General features: G+C 37.2%; 3 protein-coding genes across 4 annotated transcripts in view; all 3 read left to right on the top strand.

The window, feature by feature from the left end:
* Window positions 1-1,999, top strand: part of LOC107690350 (phosphatidylinositol 4-phosphate 3-kinase C2 domain-containing subunit alpha-like) — a 34,276-nt gene extending 32,277 nt beyond the window's left edge. For both annotated transcript variants that reach the window (XM_016488650.1, XM_016488651.1), the window contains 4 exons: window positions 410-491; window positions 698-807; window positions 892-1,017; window positions 1,107-1,999. In XM_016488650.1, the coding sequence (XP_016344136.1) occupies window positions 410-491; window positions 698-807; window positions 892-1,017; window positions 1,107-1,289 (501 nt within the window). In that variant the 3' untranslated portion in view covers window positions 1,290-1,999. The remainder of the gene's footprint in view (window positions 1-409; window positions 492-697; window positions 808-891; window positions 1,018-1,106) is intronic.
* A 3,546-nt stretch (window positions 2,000-5,545) lies between these two features.
* On the top strand, window positions 5,546-9,048 carry LOC107690400 (protein phosphatase 1 regulatory subunit 15B-like). The gene is made up of 3 exons (XM_016488733.1): window positions 5,546-5,919; window positions 6,751-7,856; window positions 8,181-9,048. The coding sequence occupies exons 1-3, from the start codon at window positions 5,772-5,774 to the stop codon at window positions 8,391-8,393; spliced, it is 1,467 nt and encodes a 488-aa protein (XP_016344219.1). The 5' UTR covers window positions 5,546-5,771; the 3' UTR covers window positions 8,394-9,048.
* An 8,267-nt stretch (window positions 9,049-17,315) lies between these two features.
* The window catches only part of LOC107690349 (pleckstrin homology domain-containing family A member 7-like), a 108,088-nt gene continuing 104,569 nt past the window's right edge, over window positions 17,316-20,834 (top strand). Inside the window, exons 1-3 of the mRNA XM_016488649.1 lie at window positions 17,316-17,465; window positions 17,572-17,648; window positions 17,779-17,836. Of these exons, the coding sequence (XP_016344135.1) occupies window positions 17,362-17,465; window positions 17,572-17,648; window positions 17,779-17,836 (239 nt within the window). The 5' untranslated portion in view covers window positions 17,316-17,361. The remainder of the gene's footprint in view (window positions 17,466-17,571; window positions 17,649-17,778; window positions 17,837-20,834) is intronic.

The following is a 20,834-nucleotide window of genomic DNA, read 5'->3' as shown; positions in this document are numbered from 1 at the left end:
TTCTGACGTAGAACCTGGAAGCGCTGGACGTAAACAACGTATGAGAATGACACAGAAGAGAAGAGGTTGTTGTAGTCACACTGTAGTCACGTCGACTGTTTTAACGAAGTCTTTAGTACCTTTATGGATCTTGAGAGTTTGGGTGGCGTTGCTGTCAATGGAGGCCTCTCTGAAGCATCGGATTTGATCAAAAACATCTTAATTTGTGTTCTGAAGATGAACGAAGATCGTAGGGGTGTGGAACGACATGAGGGTGAGTAATTAATGACAGAATTTTCATTTTTGGCTGAACTAACCCTTTAATATAAGTAATAATTTTGTTCTGAAAAGTCTTACTGATGTCAAACTTTAGAACAGTGGTGTAAATAAATGTGACTTGAGTTTAATTTTTTGTTTTTCTATTTCTTAGTGTGATCTTATCTACACCTTCTTCCACCCTATTGCGAGAGATGACAAGACCGAGGGGGTTGAAGGACTCTCAAAAACTCTAGGTATGTGTGTCATATTTAAAATGTTTACATTTTTAATTTTAAAATTATTCAAATAATTAATTGTACATGCTAAGGTTCTTTTTTAAGAAAATCTCATGTATACTGTCATCTGCTTAGAGTTTTGTGTATTTCAGAACTTGTGTTTTTTCAAGATAACGCACCACGTTATCCTGATTGTATTCATATATTTGATGTCCATTTGGCAGATATTCCTCCAGTGAGTCCCACCTCTGGCCGCGTGGAGGGTGAGGTGAAGCTGTCAGTGTCCTACAGAAACAGCACGCTCTTCATCATGGTCATGCACATTAAAGACCTGGTAAGAAATAAGAATAGCACCTGTCTTCAAAGCCCAGTTTCTGTTCATTCCAAAATCTCATCCGTTTTGTTCTCCCAAACACAGATGTCAAATGACGGAGCAGACCCAAACCCTTATGTGAAAACATACCTTCTCCCAGACCCCCACAAAACCTCCAAACGCAAAACAAAGATCGCGAGGAAAACTAGGAACCCGACATTTAATGAAATGGTAACCAAAACCTACCTATTAAACCATGCATGATTAGTTCTGCTTTATTCTAAAGCTAATAAACAGCTTCCTTCTTTCTTGGTTCGTAGCTGGTGTACAGCGGCTACAGTAAGGAAACCCTGAAGCAAAGGGAGCTTCAACTGAGCGTGCTCAGTGCAGAGTCTCTGCGAGAGAACTGCTGTTTGGGTGGCATCACCCTCAGCCTTAAAGACTTTGACCTGAGCAGAGAGACTGTCAAGTGGTACAAGCTCACCACAGTGCCCTACTTTTAGATCCAACGATTCCTGCCCACCAGTCTTCCACGAAAGGTGATGTGACTGCAGCAAGTGCCCTTCAAATTCCCCCAGCATCCCTCTCTCTCTCTCTCTCTCTCTCTCTCTCTCTCTCTATGACACTAATCAAGGTTGAGTCCTTGTTGAAAGAATCAATCCACCTAACTTTATGTGTGAAATCAACATTCGTGTTCTGTACATTTGGAACTTGGACCAAACGGCTCACTTATAGAAGAGTTTATATTATATAAGAATATATATAGAGAGATTGACACTTGTATTTTTAAAACTGCTCATTTTTACACTTTCCTTTTCTACATATGCAAATAAGAAACATTAAAAGGTCTGTAAGGTTTTGAGCTATCAAAACAAGCACAGCAGAGTTCACTGTGCTTTTGATAACGTGCCAACTGAACTGAACAAACTCGCGACCACTTCCCTTTAGGGAACAATAACAGGGTGCCTTCACACGCTCTCCTTTCATTTTCGCTCTTCTCAGTACATTCGTGGTTTAAAAAGGCCCTGTTTTGTAAGATAATGTAGTATGTACTTCCCATGGAGTGATCAGAGTTGGTCAAGCTGTTTTTTAATGGCACCAATGAATTTGTATAATGAACCCTCTTTAAAAAGGGAACGGCACCGGTGGCTAAAAGCTACTGCCAGAACTCAGCTGAATCGTAATCTGAGTTTACCAGGCATTTTTAAAAAAAGATGTACAAAGATTGTCATTACTCACTCTGAAAATAGTGACTTGATTCGCTGTTTTATGACTGTTGAAAATACATTTTGAATGGATATTAACATGGCCAGTTATTTATTGGTTATCTTAACCTGACCGAATCAATGTTTGCTGTAATTCTGTCTCTCTATTAAGGAAAATTAAATGTTTTTGAACACCTCTCTGTATACTTTGTTCTGAGGTTTCTTTAATGGATAGAAATACTTGAACCAGTAGGGGGCAGGCAAGAAACACAACTATTGAATATTATAATTTGCAAGTATTTTCATAAAGAAGTTATCTCTTATTTTCATTAACTTGTATAGTTGTATCCAGTTTTCCTCTTGAACTTTCATATTTTCATATTTGGTTGAAACCATTTGCATTCTGTTATACAGAGTTATTTTTATTTTATTGTTATATTATTATAAGTAGGTTTAATAGTCTTATCATTGATGAAGACAAGTTAATTTTATGCTGTGATTTCCAGTGTTATTTTAGTATTATCGATATACTATTATAGTAATTATTCATATTTTTGAATTAGCTTTTTTAATTTTCATTTGAATGTTTTTAAGTAATTTTATGTGCTTTTGTCATTTTTATTTTTATGAATTATATTTAACATTTTTTAAAAATTAAGTTTTAGTAATTTACGCACTTCAGCTTAAAATTATTTTTAGTTTGTTGCCAAAGAAACATTTCTAATTTTTGTTCACTTGTAGGTTTTTCTTCTGATACTTTAATTTAATTGTATTTTATTTCAGCTTAATTTAAATTAATGATTCAAATGATTTTAATAGTTTTAGATAACAATAACAACACTGGTGATTTGTGGCTAAAGCTGCCATTTGAAGATGTGCAAGAACACATCTTAAAGGGATAGTTCACCCAAAAAAGAAAATTCTTTCATCATTTACCCATGTTGAGTAACTATGGAGATTGTGTTGTTCCAAACCTGTATGATTTAGAAGTAAATGGTAACCAAAACGGTTTAGTTCCCATTCCCAACATTCTTCAAAATACAAATCTTCTTTTGTGTTCCACAGAAGAAAAGTCATAAGTTTAAAATGATATGAGGGTGAGTAAATGTTGATGAATTTTTCATTTTGTGGTGGACTATACCTTTAAAGCTTTGACCCTCACACACTAATGATTTCTGCTGAGGTGTTTGTGTGAACCTTAGGGACTCTTGTGGTGTGGCCCAGGTGCGCTTTGTCATTGGCAGTAAAATTATACAGGTCTAAAAGGCCTGACCTCAGATCTGCCAGCGTTATACCACCTCATTAAACAGGATGTTGTGAGAAAGCATCTGGAGAGAAAGAAAAACAGTCAGTCCAGTGCACACATTTGCTTTGTCTCCAGAGCGAGGGCTTACTGATGAAGAAGTATGCATGATTTGACACTAGGTTTTGCTCCTTGAGTCACATAGGGCTGCTGTAGATGTACATTTTGGATTTTTGGGGATAGAAAAACAGTGCAAAGGGATAGAGATGATACACTAATGATTTCTGCTGAGGTGTTTGTGTGAACCTTAGGGACTCTTGTGGTGTGGCCCAGGTGCGCTTTGTCATTGGCAGTAAAATTATACAGGTCTAAAAGGCCTGACCTCAGATCTGCCAGCGTTATACCACCTCATTAAACAGGATGTTGTGAGAAAGCATCTGGAGAGAAAGAAAAACAGTCAGTCCAGTGCACACATTTGCTTTGTCTCCAGAGCGAGGGCTTACTGATGAAGAAGTATGCATGATTTGACACTAGGTTTTGCTCCTTGACAGTCACATAGGGCTGCTGTAGATGTACATTTTGGATTTTTGGGGATAGAAAAACAGTGCAAAGGGATAGAGATAATGAATTCCATCTGCTTCCAGTCAAATAATACAATGGTAGATTAAAATCATTCATATGATTTGTATTTGACTGTATTTTATTAATTTTACTTGACTTTGCGACCTGTAATGTAATTGTCACAAAATACTGTACATATATTCGCTTTGTCACAAATATTTGTACCACAGTAATGCACAGGAAAATGAATGAAAGCACTAACTTAAGTTTCAATTTTAAATATTATGCCTAATAGTAAATTAGGTACATTTAGGTAATCTATGGAACAGTTTTATTTAGTGTAATGGTTTGCACTTCTTCTTGTTACAGATTAAATGAATATATGACCATCTGACATATTATACTGGAAGTTATATCTCTTGTAATTTTCTAGTGTTTTTTTTTTTCAGTAACGTTAGTAGAGCATTGCTCAAAAACAATAGTGTCAAGTCAAGTCACCTTTATTTATATAGCGCTTTTAACAATACAGATTGTGTCAAAGCAACTGAACAGCATTAATTAGGAAAATAGTGTGTCAATAATGCAAAATGACAATAGTAAACACAAATTTTTCAGTTAAAGACAGTTCATCATTGAATTCAGTGATGTCAACATCCAACTCAGTTTAAATAGTATCTTTGCAATCAAGTCAACGGTATCGCTGGAAATGAAGTGTCCCCAACTAAGCAAGCCAGAGGCGACAGCGGCAAGGAACCAAAACTCCATCGGTGACAGAATGGAGAAAAAACCAAGATTATGAGATGCATTATTTGAATGCTTGGCCAAAGAGATGTGTCTTTAATCTAGATTTAAACAGAGAGAGAGTGTCTGAACCCCGAACGTTATCAGGAAGGCTATTCCAGAGTTTGGGAGCCAAATGCGAAAAAGCTCTACCTCCTTTAGTGGACTTTGCTATCCTAGGTACTACCAAAAGTCCAGAGTTTTGCGACCTTAGGGAGCGTGATGGACTGTAGCGTGGTAGAAGACTAGTTAGGTACGCAGGAGCTAACCCATTAAGGGCCTTATAGGCAAGTAATAATATTTTGTAACGGATACGGAATTTAATAGGTAGCCAGTGCAGAGACTGTAAAATTGGGGTAATATGATCATATTTTCTTGACCTGGTAAGGACTCTAGCCGCTGCATTTTGGACTACCTGTAGCTTGTTTATTGAAGATGCAGGACAACCACCTAGCAGTGCATTACAATAGTGTAATGTACAGTATGATGCAACAAGCAGTAACAAGGATTCAAATTTGCCTCAGCAACAATTAGCAAGTTTAATGAGACTTTAGTTGCAATCTGAAATCCGATGTAAGTTCTTTTTAATGCATAATTCATTTTTTACATTTATACAATACAAAAATATAAAGTTCCGTCTTGGTTGAGAGCAGAATTCACAGCTTGGATTCAGTCTCGACGTGTCGAGTGCAAAAAAAACGAAATTTTCCTTCGTTCAATCATGACTTTATCATTAAAATGAATAATTAAGTGTCTAAAATATAAAATTGCTTGCCGTAATTGCGTGATGTAATAGTAGCAATATGTAAACCTGTTGCTTCATGATATTTCGCAAGGGACAACAAACCGTGCATCACCGGGCTACGCATCGTGTGGGCGTGGTTTGCGGCGAAAGAAGGCGGTGCCAATATGAGTGACACAGAAGCGATCAAATCAAAGGTCGCACGGTTGCAGGGCTGGAGATATTTGTTTATAGTGGAGTGCTATCATAAGTTGGAGTCGTTTGTCACAGGCACACGTTCATTCGGAGGTGCTGTGAACGGGACTTGGTGATCATGTGGACCTTCGCTCGGAGTTAACGCTCACATATCTGGGAAGATGTGGTCAGCAAACTTCAAACATCAGCCGATAAATTACTACAGAGAAAACAAACCAAGGGACGAATATCAGAATACGTGACAGCGTGTTGTTTGAGGATGGAAGGGAGCGGAGCGGAGCGGACCGCGCTGCGGCGGTTCGGGGACAGCGGCATGATGCTTCTGCCCTGGACTAAACAGATCCTGACGGTGCTGTGGGAACACTTGCGACTGCTGGTCCAGGTCATCTGCTGCACTTTAATGACGGGTAAGTCTGCTTTTACTGATTCATAGATTTGCATTGAAATGTTTTGCTATCCTTATGCTTTGCCATTGCGGGAGTACATAATTATATTTACAGTATAGATGCACTTATCTATAATAATGATGTAGATCGCTGTATAAATATATTATTCTTATAGAATAAAAGTGCAAACTGCGTAAAAATTGTAAAATGAAAAAGTGCATCAAAGTGCTGTTGATCAGTTCAAGTTGCATTTGTACACTTGATACAAAATTTTCATATTTATTCATTTACATTCATTCAGCTTTTATCCAAAACGACTTAAATAATTATTTAAACAAATATTTTCTTTAGAGGAGAGTGACAAAAATGTATAAACAAAACATTAATGCAATACTGAATTTTAGTAAAACCAAGTAACTCACATTTTCTAGAGCAAACGTTAAGTTACAGGCTTTTTGTTTATTATAATAAAATTGATTATTTTGTATTTATTTCATTTTACCTGGATAATATATGCATATTATATTTATACTATTATTTTTATTATTAATATTTAGTTTTATTATTTAATTATGTATTTATTAATTAAACATCTTTATTATTATTATTATTATTATTATTATACACACATACATATTATTATTATTATTAGTAGTAGTAGTAGTATTATTTACTTAATGACATTTATTTTGAATGAGAAGGGAAAAAAACTGCATAAAATATGGATAATATGGATTGCTTTTTTTCTATCAGTATTTTAACATTTTATTATTGATTAAAAACGTATCATTCATTCATTCATTCATTCATTCATTTATCCATCCATCCAGCAACTCTTTGTTTGGTCCCCAGTTTTCCAGATGTTCAGGTTTGAAGTCCATCTGAGAATTACAGACGAGACAGGGCAACACATTCAGCACATGACAAATGGGTCAGGAGACCATTCTGACAGTTTCCTGCTCTCATCCTTGTTTGAAAACAACAAAAACATAGTGGTCGGGGGTTCCAATCCACTTTCGAAATTCGGCAGGGACCCATTTGATGTGAGTTCCCATTCCAGAGCTGTCCTATCCAGTCTGGTCGGCGATGAACTCTGTTGCTCCTTAGTGGACGACCTTGTGTCCCACGCAACAGAGTGTCTCAATGACACTGAAGATCTCTATATTGGAGATCACTCCATGTGGAAACATGGATACGACTGGACCATATTAGGAGGATCCGAGAGGAAATGCGCAGAGAACACCTGCACGTATACTGCACATGTGTCCGGGTTTTCTGCAAAGGAGTTTGTAAAGCATCAGAAGCCCATCGGTGGTCCAGATTCATGTAGTTCATCTACAGAGGATGTTCAAGCTCCATGTCAAGTGCAGTCAGTCGGTCAGTTCTCAGACAGTGAGTTCAGCTGGGGAAGCACAGACAGTTCTTGTTTTGAAGGAGAACGGGAGGAGAATGACAAACTCTGGGACCTTCTAACCAGCTCAACGGATCCATATCACCCTCTACACTTCAAGGCATGTTTGTCCAGTGCGGTTCCTGAAAAAAGCAAAACGCAGGTGGTTTCGAAGGCTGAAAGTCCCACTGTATCACATTCCACTGTGTCTACAGGCTCCGATTCTTCCAAACCAGGTTCTGAAGATGAAGAAGAAGAGGCCTTGTGGAGGTCCCTCTCTCAGAATGATGACCCATATCATCCACTGAATTTCAGAGCCCCTCTTCAAAGCTCACCAGCTACACCAATACCTTCAAAACATGATTCGCCCAGTGACAACACACAAAATAAAACCGATAGACTCTTAAAATCTTCAAGGCGCTCAAAGCCGCCGTTACCACCAAGTAAAGTTGCTCGCCATTGCTGCCACAAATTACCCGTTGAGACATTATCAGTGATGCCATGGAGAAGACATGTTGGGCTGACTGCTGTTCAGGGCAACCAGAGGAAATGTCCCACTTTTAAGAAGGTAATTATCAGTAGGTGCGGTCACTGTTGTTCAGCGAATTTTTGCTATTGGGAGTTTCGATTTCTCCATATAGAATTTGCAACAGGTTCAAGTTGGTCACGCAGACTCGCCACACTGACCGTCAGAAAGCTGCTTGGTTTGAAAGTGATTTTTGCGTGAGTTGTGCTTTATACATCGCAACACTATTGACAATAGACCATAGACCTTTTTGCCTGCAAATTTTTGCCAAAGATTCGCTAATCTGACCGCACCTTTATAGCGCTTTAGACAACATGTTAGCTGACAGTCATTGCTTGATAACAGCATATTGCTTATATTTTCCAGGTGAAATTTTCTCGCATTGTACAAGTCCACAAGATGCAAGCTTGGTCCTTTGCTTTTCAAGCATCTCGTAAGGGACCATGGGAGGAGTTTGCACGGGACAGAGACCGTTTCCGAAAGAGAATCAATGAAACTGAGAAGGCCATTGGTTACTGTTTTAGTTTGTCACACAGGGAAAAGCTGTGGGCCTTTAAGGACAGCGTACAGAAGAAGTAACCAGCCCTTGATTTGCAAAAAGTGGTTTCCGATTGTAATTATTGATCTTATAGTTCCCTGGCCAGCCTCTAGACTGATATATTGACTTAAATTGACATTTATACCTCACTGCTGTGTCCCAACACACATTGTACCTTGACTGCTACTGAATGTTACTACTGCTGTTGCTACTGATTTTTTTGCTATGCCTGACAGATTCTTCAGTGTGACTGATCTCAGACACATTTATTTTTAACACAAATTGTTGATATGTTGGAGTACTAGACTAGTGTTTTTTTATTTAAAGAGATAGTTCACCCAAAAATGAATATTCTGCCAACATTTACCCTCATGCCATTCCACACCTGCATAACATTCTTATTTCTTTATGTGAAACACAAAAGAAGACTTTTTGAAAAATGACATGGCCTTTTTTTTCCTGTGCAATGAAAGTCAGAGGGTTGTTTTGTTCAGTGAAAATAGTTTTAAATAGTTCAGTAATAATTCTTCAAAACAAAAAGTACTTAAGTAATAATTATTCAAATTATCTCCTCTTGTGATTCACAAAAGAAAGAAAGTCACAGGTTTGGAATGATATGAAGAAGGGTAAAAGATGACAATTTTCATTTTTGGGTAAATTATACCTTGTTTATTCCAATGGTTTTAAATGGCGTGAAAATAGGCTGCTATTATTATTATTATTATTATTATTATAAGTTAAAGAAAATGCAAAAATGTAACAAGGTCAAGTTACAATACACCTCAATGTTTACATTTTTCTATATATAGAGATATATTTGTTCAAATACACTTCTATTAATAAGTTTTACGGTCAGTAAGTTTTTTTTATGCTATTAATACATTTTGAATACTGTTAATTAATACTTTTATTCTGAAAGGACACATGAAATAAAAAGTGACAGTAAAAACATAAGTACAAAATCTTTATTTCTAATAATTTTCACGTTTTATGTTGCTGCCTTATATTAAACTGCTTACTTTTTTTCACATCAGTCTACACTCCATACACCATACTGACAAAGAAAAAAACTCATTTGTGGCAACTTTGCAAATTTATTAAAAAGGAAAAACTAAAATAAGTACATAAACTGCATAAATATAAGTGCATTCATATTCATATAGTGTATAAACATAAGGGCATAAATATTCATACCCTTAACTCAGTACTTGAAGCACCTTTATAGCTTCAAGCCTTTTGGGGTATGATGCGACAAGCTTTGCACGTCTGCATTTGGCGATTATCTGCCATTCTTCTCCTCACCTCTTCACCTCTCAAACTCAGGTTGGATGGGGGCCGATGGACATTTTCCAGGTTTCTCCAGAAATGTTTGATTGGGTTCAAGCCCAGGAACAAAAAGTACTTAAGTAATAATTATTCAAATTATCTCCTCTTGTGATTCACAAAAGAAAGAAAGTCACAGGTTTGGAATGATATGAAGAAGGGTAAAAGATGACAATTTTCATTTTTGGGTAAATTATACCTTGTTTATTCCAATGGTTTTAAATGGCGTGAAAATAGGCTGCTATTATTATTATTATTATTATTATTATAAGTTAAAGAAAATGCAAAAATGTAACAAGGTCAAGTTACAATACACCTCAATGTTTACATTTTTCTATATATAGAGATATATTTGTTCAAATACACTTCTATTAATAAGTTTTACGGTCAGTAAGTTTTTTTTATGCTATTAATACATTTTGAATACTGTTAATTAATACTTTTATTCTGAAAGGACACATGAAATAAAAAGTGACAGTAAAAACATCTTTATTTCTAATAAATGTTTTGTTCAAACATATCACAGTTTCTTCAAAATTATTAAGCAGCACAACAATTTTCAACTCTGATAATAAGAAATGTTTCTTAAACAGCAAATCAGCATATTAAAATGATTTCTAAAGGATCATGTGATACAGGATCACAGGATTTTTCTGAATAGAATGAAATATTATTTTAAATGGTAATAATATTTCACAATATTACTGTTGAACTGAATTTTGATCAAATAAATGCAGCTTTGGTGAGCATAAAAAACTTCTTTCAAAAACATTTAAAAATCTTACTGAACCCAAACTTTTGAGCAGTAGTGCATATGTTGAAAATTAGGTCCTACAAAACCGATGCTGTTATAAGATGTTTGCTACATTTGACTTCACTGATCATTGCAGTTTGTACTTGAGAATAAATTAAATGACAGCAAGTCTTTTGCTTTCCAGAAACATTTTTTTTTATATACACTATTACTCTGCAAATGTTCCGTTATCACATCCTGCGTTTGTTGAATGTGTCCTGGCTCATTTGTTTTGGTTCATCTTACTAGTTCATTGTGTCTCAGACTCTGAATGTAGAGGTGCAGAGCTCCTGCGAGACCGTCATGTGCAGCCCCTGTAAGAGAGGGTTAAAAACAAAGCGTGATGAAACTCTCTCCCTTGAGGAGAAATCAATTAGCATCTCCCCTCTACACATCAGCTGCAACACAAGCTTGCATGCTGCAAAGACAAGCAATCGTTTACGCAATCTTTCATGCTGTGACAGCAGACTGCAGGTCTAATTTAATGATGCTTTGTCCATGAGTTAATTAGATGGCATTTCAGACACATTTATTGATAATGTAAAGGTGGACACATGCTATTATGAAAGCGTTTAACACTTATTAGCAGTAACAAGACTGACTGGTTGTAATTTACTTTTTGCTTGTTGAAGCAAATGCCTGTTTGAAAGCAACAGATTTGAGAGCAGTTTAAAGGAGGGTTGGTAGCTGGATGCATGCATGCGGCGCTGCTATGGTGTCTTCCTCTCCTAAGGTGCCTTCACCCAGGTGACCTTGGTCTCTAGGCAACCAAGCACAGCACTATTTGGCAATGAGAGGATTGCATTTGATTGCAGCAGGGACTGGTGTGTTGTGGGAGGGCAGCCAGCATGGCCCCAGCCTCTATTACTCATCCTGGGGAGTCTAATGCTTGAGAAGTGGGATCTCTGGAGTCACAATTACAAAGCGCTGACTGCCTGATGCAATAGAGCAGTCAGCAGCCACAGTGTGTGAGACAAAAAAGAAAAAGGTATCAGACACATCTCATGCTGCAGAGAGAAATTCGAGCTTGGTTGGTTATTACATAGTCACTTTTAAATAGTACTGAATGTCATAAATGTGCACAGTCAGTGTACATTTAGTGGTTAAAAACATGAATCATTACAAATGGTGATGGTTCCTTGTCTGATATGTAAAAAATATTTGAATATTCAAATTAGATGCAGCAGCTTCACAGAGTTATTTTGTGAATGTGAGTGAGAGGCCTACCGAAATGTTTTTTGGAGATAATTTTTTGGTAATTGTTTTGTGTTTGTGTTTGTATACAATACTGTGCAAAAGTTTGCGGTCTGTAAAATGTTGTAATGCTTTTTAATTATTTTAATGTTTAATGTGCTTAAAATTTTTGAGGAAACTGTGATACTATTTTTTCATGATTCTTTGATAAATAGAAAGAAAAAAGAGCAGCATTTATTTAAAATAGAAATCTTTTGTAAAAGTTTTCCAGGTTTCTCCAGAAATGTTTGATTGGGTTCAAGCCCAGGCTCTGGCTGGTCCACTCAGAGCATTCACAGAGTTGTCCATAAGCCACACTTGCTGTGTGCATAGGGTCATTGTCCTGTTGGAAGGTGAACCTTCTGCCCAGTCTGAGGTTCTGAATGCTCTGGAGTCTGGACTACGTTTTCATTAAGGCTATCTCAGTATTTTGCTGTGTTGAGCCTTACTTCTACTCTTACGAGTCCCCCAGTCCCTGCCACTGAAAAACACCACCACAGCATGAGGCTGCTACCAGCACACTTTACTGTTGGGATGCTACTCTGCAGGTGATGAGCAGTGCCTGGTTTCCTCCATACATGATGCTTGGAATTGAGGTTCATCAGACCAGAGAATCTTGTTTCTCACAGTCTGAGAGTCCTTTAGGTGTTTTTTTGCAAATTCCAAGTGGGTTTTCATGTGACTTTTCTGAGGAGAGGATTGAGTCTGGCCATGCCGCCATAAAGCCCATATCTGTGGAGTGTTGCAGTGAAGTATCTCATATCTCCATATATGATCATAGAGCTCAACTAGAGTGGCCATCAGCTTCTTGGTCACCCTAACCAAGGCCCTTCTCCATCAATTGGCAATTGCTCAGTTTGGCCAGGAGGCCAGCTCTAGGAAGAGTCCTAGTTGTTCCAGACTTCTTCCATTATGGATAATGGAGGCTACATGCTTCTTTGAACTTTCAATGCAGCAGGATTTTTCTGAACTCATCCCCAGATCTGTGGCTTGACACAATCTTGTCTCTGAGCTCTACAGGCAGTTCTTTTGACCTCAGGGCTTGGTTTTTGCTCTGATATGCATTTTCAGCTGTTAGACCTTTTATTGAGAGGTGTGTGCCTTTCCAAATCATACCCATTCAATTGAATTTGCCACAGGTTAACTCCACTCAAAATGTAGTAACATCTACAAGCGATATGAATGCTCCTGAGCTAAATTTCAAGTGTCCCTGAAAAAGGTTTGAATAGTGTTTGAATCTTTATTTAGCTGCCTCTCTATAAAATCAGTCTGCCATCAAAATCAAACCAGATTGCTAAAAGCTGTTATTATACCAGAGAATGAATGATATATTTTAGTGTAGCCTGCATACATTTCTTGAAATTCTTTTTTGGAACAGCAGCTCTCTGTATGTTCACACAGGATGTTACATGTGGCACAAATGAAGTAACCAGAGCATAAACTTTGATTTCAAAGAGTGGCACAGTTCATCTCTCTTCAGTGGTTCACTGTATGTGCTGCATGACAACCATCACAAGGTGGCACCCTTGAGCATGTGTTGTATCCATCTTCATTATATTTATATTTACATTACATTTACATTTAGTCATTTAGCAGACGCTTTTATCCAAAGCGACTTACAAATGAGGACAATAAAAGCAGTCAAAACTAACAAAAGAGCAACAATATATTAGTGCAAATGACAAGTCTTGGTTAGCCTAACGCAATACACGTAGCAAGGTGTATATACAGGTGCATCTCAATAAATTAGAATGTCGTGGAAAAGTTCATTTATTTCAGTAATTCAACTGAAATTGTGAAACTCATGTATTAAATAAATTCAATGCACACAGACTGAAGTAGTTTAAGTCTTTGGTTCTTTTAATTGTGATGATTTTGGCTCACATTTAACAAAAACCCACCAATTCACTATCTCAACAAATTAGAATATGGTGACATGCCAATCAGCTAATCAACTCAATCTGAATGACAGAACCTAGTGATGCCATGTAGACAGAGAAGAGAAGTGGTCCAAGAACTGAGCCCTGAGGCACCCCAGTAGCTAGATGTTGCGACTTGGACACCTCACCCCTCCAAGATACCTTGAAGTACCTATCTAAGAGGTAAGACTCAAACCACTGGTGTGCGGGTTCCTGAGATGCCATTTTCCAATAGGGTTGACAGGAGAATCTGGTGGTTCACCGTATCAAAAGCAGCAGACAGATCCAGCAAAATAAGTATAGAAGATTTGGAAGCCAATAATAATTATATTATATAATAATAATAATAATAATAATAATAATAATTATATCCAGTAAAGCTTCCGGGCTGTAACACATTTATATATATATATTTTTTTTCATAATCTGAATTAAAATATGAAACTACCAAAATACAACCAGACTACAATGATCTTTTAATTTTAATTACAAATATATGTAAAATAAATATATTCATTTGTAGATAGATAGCCTAGCTAGATTGTAAGTAAAATATAAATCTCAAGTTGTTTTTTTTTATTGTGTGCTCTATTACATTCACTATGCATCATAGGGACTTCAGTAAACTTACCAAAAAATGTAATTGAATTTATTAAATTATTTGAATGAAATTGTATTTAAATAATCCGACTGTGAACATGCTAATTATATATGCAACATACTTCATCCTCTGAAGAAATATAAGGAACTTTATGAACCATTGGAATAGGAACAATATGAGCAATTGGAAACATGGCACAATTGTTTTTTATTATTTAAGTAACACTTGGGCGTAACCTCTTGGGCGGCAAGGAACAGCTGTCACAGGAACTTCTGGAACAACGATGACCAGTGACTGGGCATTTTGGGACAAGACGTGGAGGGCAGCTGAGTGAAGAAAAACTGGGGAAACTCTGTGTCTTAAACCAGTGGTTCCCAACCCTGGTCCTGGAGGCACCCCAACACTGCACGTTTTGCATGTCTCCTTAATCAAACACACCTGATTCAGGTCATCAGCTCATTAGTAGAGACCCTAAGACCTGAAATTTGTGTGTCAGAGAAAGTAGACATGCAAAATGAGCAGTGTTGGGGTGCCTTCAGGACGAGGGTTGGGAACCACTGTCTTAAACCATGAATGGAGAAGGATTTCATCCAATCCAATCCAATCTACCAGCTTGGATTCTGCTGCAGGAGACACTTAATCAGATGGCAGCATTCTGTGCAGAACAATGGTAGAGAAGAGATGGGAGTCAAGTTATAACCTTGAACTTTATACCTGCTGTCTTTATAATAAGCTGTAAGATTTGAAAATGAAAACCTCTTGGATCAGATATTACTTTTCCAGCCTTTTTTGTTCTCTTTTGAATGAATTTTACCATTTGCCACAACCGATCGCCACCAGCAGGTCATTGGTTTCTGGAAAGCACTCCCAGTGACCATATACTAGCAGGTTTCCCGTGGTACCTGCCCTCCATGTCCACTCAGGTGGGAAGTATGCTGGTGTGCCTGAAAGAATAACGAAAATATTTAACTAGTCACTACATTTAAATTCCTAAACTATAAGTTTGATGCATAATACATAACCCAGAATATGTCATATCCACATTCTCTCAGCAGATCCCCACACCTGAAGTCAATCAGTTTGTCCTCGTGCTGCTCAAAAAGTCCACCTTCACACAGTAAGAAACGTTCCAAGACCAGGATGTAGTGGTCAACCAGTGGTCAGGTTGGTCCTGCTGCCAGTCCAGCAGCCAAATGAACCCTGGAATGTTGGGGCCCATTTTAAGCAGAAATTAAAAGGCTGACCTCTAATGGAAGGGGTAAGGGATGAGCAGGCAAGAAAAAAAAATTATGATTGTTAAATGGAGGAGCTTTCTGAAATAAGGACAAATGTTTTATGTTTTAAATTTAAAGCTGTGAAAAAAAAAAACATTAGCGGGCATAGATGACTTACAATGATTATGTATTCCTTGTTCTTTAGCTTTCTGGCCATTTTCACTGGACAGATTGAGATAAAACAATTTGCTATAGTGAGTTAAATCAATTAAGTATTATTATCGTTACTATTTTAGTTGTTTATATTAACAATTTTTAGTCAAATGCAATAAAAAGTTTACATAATATATAAGTGGATTTGATATAGACAGAGGGAGATAAAATAATTTGCTATAGTGAAATAAAAAAATATTACTATTATTATTAAACAATTAACATTTATTTCTGAAATAAAACTATTTGCTAGCTAAATATTGTATGTAAAATAATGAAAATAATGATACCTCAAGACCATCCAAGTGTTTCCCTTCATAGACTGCGCCGTATCTTGAGGATCTCCGAGCATGGCTCAAAATGTCTATTAAAAGATAAATAATTTTAGTTAACATGAAATTTCAAACACTGACAGCGGTCTGTGCAAATGTCTGGGGTTATGGCAGTAAACCCACCCTCAACTGTCATGCCACTTTGTTAACTGAAGCTGGACTGACTGGTCCAGAAGGGGGTTGGAGCTGATTTGCAGGGGAAAGGACTTCAAGACCCCAGAAAGCTTGGTCCTCCACTTTCTGACCCAGACTCAGCTTCTCAAAACATTCCTTCCTTGTATCAGTAACTAATAACTTTTGCTTTATACTGACACGCCTCTAGGTGTCACAATACGACCACATCAAAATATTGAGCGAACCTTTTATGTATTGGCATCCCTAATAAATAATCTTGGCAAATGATCCACGCCTACTGTGAAGATCACAAAGAAAATGTGTTAATATACATTATGTTTAAACATATGTTTAATATGACTGAATCAACCTGCACTACTAATTTTAAGTGGTTAAAGTAGAAATAACGTATGCTAACAACTGCACAATATATTTTATTGTAAATTTGTAAAGTAACTATTAGTAATAATAGAACAGGCAGGTTGCCAAGTCTGTGGAACTGTTGCAGATGGTAAGTGGAAACATGTAATCTGGCTACTATTTTCTATGGAAACACTGAGGGAATTTACAACTGAAGTAGTATGTCCACAGAAATAACACAACCACAGTAATTCCAAGCAGGATAGATATAAATAAACAATCACAATAAATAAATAAAATAAAAATAAATAGATAATCAGTATATATTGCAATTTAAATAATGTAAAGAGTTTTAAGACACTCTTATTTCAGTGCTCCACGGATTAAAATAAATTATCAAGTCATTTTTAAATGCCACAAAACTTACAGAAACTTTAACAAATCTACATTTGTGTAAATAAAGCTTACCTAACCTATGGATAAGAAGCGGAACTGTATGCGTTTATATTACACAGACCTGGCAACCCACAGGCTATTCTGCAACAAAGAATCACACAAATAGCAGAATCGAATAAATTAATAATCTTTGTAAGCCATGCATATGGAACATTCAATATATTGGAACACCAAGCACTACAAAACAAATACAGACAAGTGTTGACTAAATCTGTTTTGACTAAAAATTACAATGATTATTATTATTATATGATATCTCAAGACCGTGAGCAATGGTTTTCTCTACGTTGCAGGACGATAGCCTGTACTGTAAGGAATGTATCTTTTTTTTTTTTTTGTCGGCCAACCTGCACTGAAAGCCAAGTGCAAAGTTAGCCCTCCCCTTTAATAGCCTTTTGCCCGAGCTCTGATAGCTACAAAGGGAGGACAGCGAGGAGGGAATATGAGGTAGATGGGACTTTACACGGGAATAATGGCGGCGCCGCTCCGGCGGGACACCTTACCTGAGAACTACTGTTATGGGGTGTGCAGCGACGGCAGGGTCTTTTTCATAAAGTGAGGATATATGTTTTATATGACATTAGAAAGAATTTCTTTCTCATACCGTTCGAGTGTTTCCCAGCCAATTGCATCGCTAACAGGTGGTTTGTTTTCCTGCCAGCGATGAGACGAGAAGCACTTCTTGGCTTCATCCCTGCACTGGTGAACCTGTCAATTCTGGACACATGATCCGATCCGGTAAATGCATTTATGCTTCCATTTAGCTTTAGAGATTTCAGTTTTTAAGTGTTATTTCGTGGTGCATACGCATTAAAGAATAAATTAATGCTAAAAGTTTCGCAAACGTGCTATTTTTCTTGCCTCCTAGATCTACCCACAGGTTGGGAGGAAGGATTTACGAAGGAAGGAGCGAGTTTCTTCATTGAGTAAGTGGATGTGTTTACAGTAATTACACCTCACTGCCGTCCTGTAGTGCGTCAGGTGAATTACAGGTCATAAGCGGGCTTAATATGGCTGTGCTAGTAGTCTTGCTCCTGACCAGGAAAGAATGAATAGTGAGAACTGTGCATGAGGGGTATCAAAGGTAAGAAACATGCATCGTTATTGTCTTTGAAGCCTGGCATTGAAGAACAAAGTCTTCAGAACAGAACAGGTGTACACGCCCCTTTCAATTTACAGTTGATGTCTCATGCTGGCTTGGTCTCAAAACCCGAGCTAATTCCACGAAATACTATTTAGATGAAGCTGAATGTCTTTCAAGGATGCTTTATGCACACACAGTAAGAGCTTAAGTGTTGAAAATGGTAGAAACTAAAGTTTCAAATACTTGTGCGCTGTATACCTACAAATATCTTAAGTGTAAGATTTTTGTTATACTGTGTACATGCATTATGAATATGTAAGTTATTTTGACCTTCTGCTATTGCATGTCTGAAGGCATTTGCGGCATTGGTTCTTATGCAGGTGTTTGTTTGCAGCAGTCGAACAGATTTAGTGATACGTTATAGATCAGTCAGTGGTTCTCGCTAATGTGGATTCCTATTGAAATGACTGCATTTATTTTTGGCCGAAAATTCCCCTCCCCATTGTTCAACACAATTTTCAAAGGCCGCCCATAGAAGGTAAGATAGTTCCTTCAGTATTTCTGCTATAATTATGAATAACTATGCTATAATTATTTTATAAACAAAAGTTAAAGATTAATTAATAATAATATGAATTTCATTAATATGAATTTTTATAATTTTAAGTCATCCTGCAGCCTTCTTGGAAGTTTGCTGAGGCCCTCTAGTCCAGTCCTCTGATTGAGAACCTCTTCTATAGACTGACTTGGCCATAGCAGTGCATCTCGAAAGAAAAAAAACCTAAAATTATAGTCTCTTTTTTGGATGTTTGTGTTGGTATTGAGCCCTCATCTCATATTCGGATCTGTGCGAGGTGTGTGTTTAATCTGGCTTGTAGTACTCCACATTTGAATCTCAATCTCTTCCAGTGATTTCTCATATCCTCAGATTTGGCTCAGGGTCTAAGGATGTGTGGAAGAAATCTCTGAATAAACATAGTTGGAGTCACTGTCAGGCTGTCTAGATTTTAACTCATGAAGTGCTGATTTGGGGATGAATTTGGCATTAAGCTGAAGGTCACATCAGCACAGATGCAAAGATGATGATCATATACTTGCAGTCGGAGCTGTGATCTTGAATATGAAAGAGCAAAAGACAGTCAGATAACGCCTTTGTCTGCAGGACTGTATGTATTTGCTAACAAATCCAAAATGCATCATATGACATTCACGTGCCAGTCTGTTTGAGGATCTTGCATGGGTGGAGCCTGTTTGATTAAAGACAAACAGGATGCAGTAGTGACTTCCTACTGTAGCTCACCTGACTGGCTCTGGATAGTGTGACTTTTAATGTGATTAGGGAACACAAAGCTGAATGAAACTAAAAGACACAGGGGTTGGACAAAATAATGCAAGCACGCATTATTATAGGGGTTAATATCATTTTGTGTAGGCTTAAATAAATAAAACATTTTTTTGCAATTATCATTGATTTATCTTTTCGTTACTCTCTGGGTTGTCTTTCAGTATATGTATTCAGCAGTGTTTAGTACAAGCCGTGAGTGAAATGGGTGACTTCTCAGACTTCCAAAAAAGGCAAATCATGGGAACCCATTTAGCAGGAGCTTCTCTAACCTTAACAGCCAAATTGTTTAGTGTTTTAAGAACAACAGTCTTTATGATTATGGCTGTGCAAACAAAGCATGGCAAGACTTTATCTGCACAGCAGAATAGCGGGTGAAAACTGAAAGTGAATGACAGGGTCCATCGATCATTAAGAAGGATTGTGTTCAAACAACACAGAACTTCTGTACAGCAAAGCTCAGTATTCACATCGAAGACCCTGTTTCCACAAAAAGCGACAACAGAGAACTTCACAAAGCCAACATCCACGAAAGAGCTGCAATTGAAAAACATGGTGTCATGATCATAAAGCTTGCACAGTTGGAGCACCAAGATGGACTTCAACATCTGCCCTGGCCAATACCTGTCAAACCACTGTGGGCAGTTTTAGAGAGAAGAGTGAAAAGCCAATTCCCTCTCCTCCAATATCTCTGAAGAAACTTTTTCTGAGATTTTCTGATAGACAACATTCAACTGGAGGCTATACAGAAGTTGTATGAATCTATTCTAAGAAGGTTGGAAGATGTGTTAAAGGAAAATAAAGAAATGTTGCCTGTTTCCCAGGTGTTCACATTATTTTGTCCAACCTTTACCTGTGGATTGCAATAAATATAAACTGATTGAACATTTTCAATTTAATTTTCATTAAAAGCATGGGCCCACCTTTCAAGCAGGGACCAGAATATGTTGTGGCAGTATTTCTTTATCCTTTTATAAATTTTTTAACCTCTCATGATCCCAGACCCAACAGAAAATTAATCTAACAAACATTCAAGGGGTTGAATCAGGTTCATGGCAGAGAATTGAAACATTATGATCATATTTTCAAAAGCTAGGGCTAGTTATACAGGCCGCCAATGACATTATGACATTCGGGCATCCAGCAGCAGGAGTTGTGCAATAAAGAGGAAATAAACTTGTGATCCTCTGGATCAAGTAAATATTTAACTTTAATAAGTTGCTGAAAGTGAGCTGTATTCTTTATGAGGGAATGCTGGCTTTACTCAGGGTTTGACATAGATTTAATATGTATTGTGACTGATGATCTGCCTATCTGCCGATTATTGTGGGGCTGAGAGATGGGCTCTGAAAAATGCTGGCAGCACTTGATGAAGCACATCTGATGCCTATTGTGCCTTGTCACTGCTGCCATAAATCCAGTGTTGTAACTTTCCTTGGGGGAAGAGGAGTCCCTAGTTACAATGTGATATTGAATATATATATATATATATATATAT

The sequence above is a fragment of the Sinocyclocheilus anshuiensis genome, unplaced genomic scaffold (genome assembly GCF_001515605.1).
Source record: "Sinocyclocheilus anshuiensis isolate Anshui unplaced genomic scaffold, SAMN03320099.WGS_v1.1 scaffold609, whole genome shotgun sequence".
NCBI classification, from domain to species: domain Eukaryota; kingdom Metazoa; phylum Chordata; class Actinopteri; order Cypriniformes; family Cyprinidae; genus Sinocyclocheilus; species Sinocyclocheilus anshuiensis.
The sequence above is the reverse complement of the archived record's forward strand: the minus strand, read 5'-3'. Positions and strand labels throughout refer to the sequence as shown.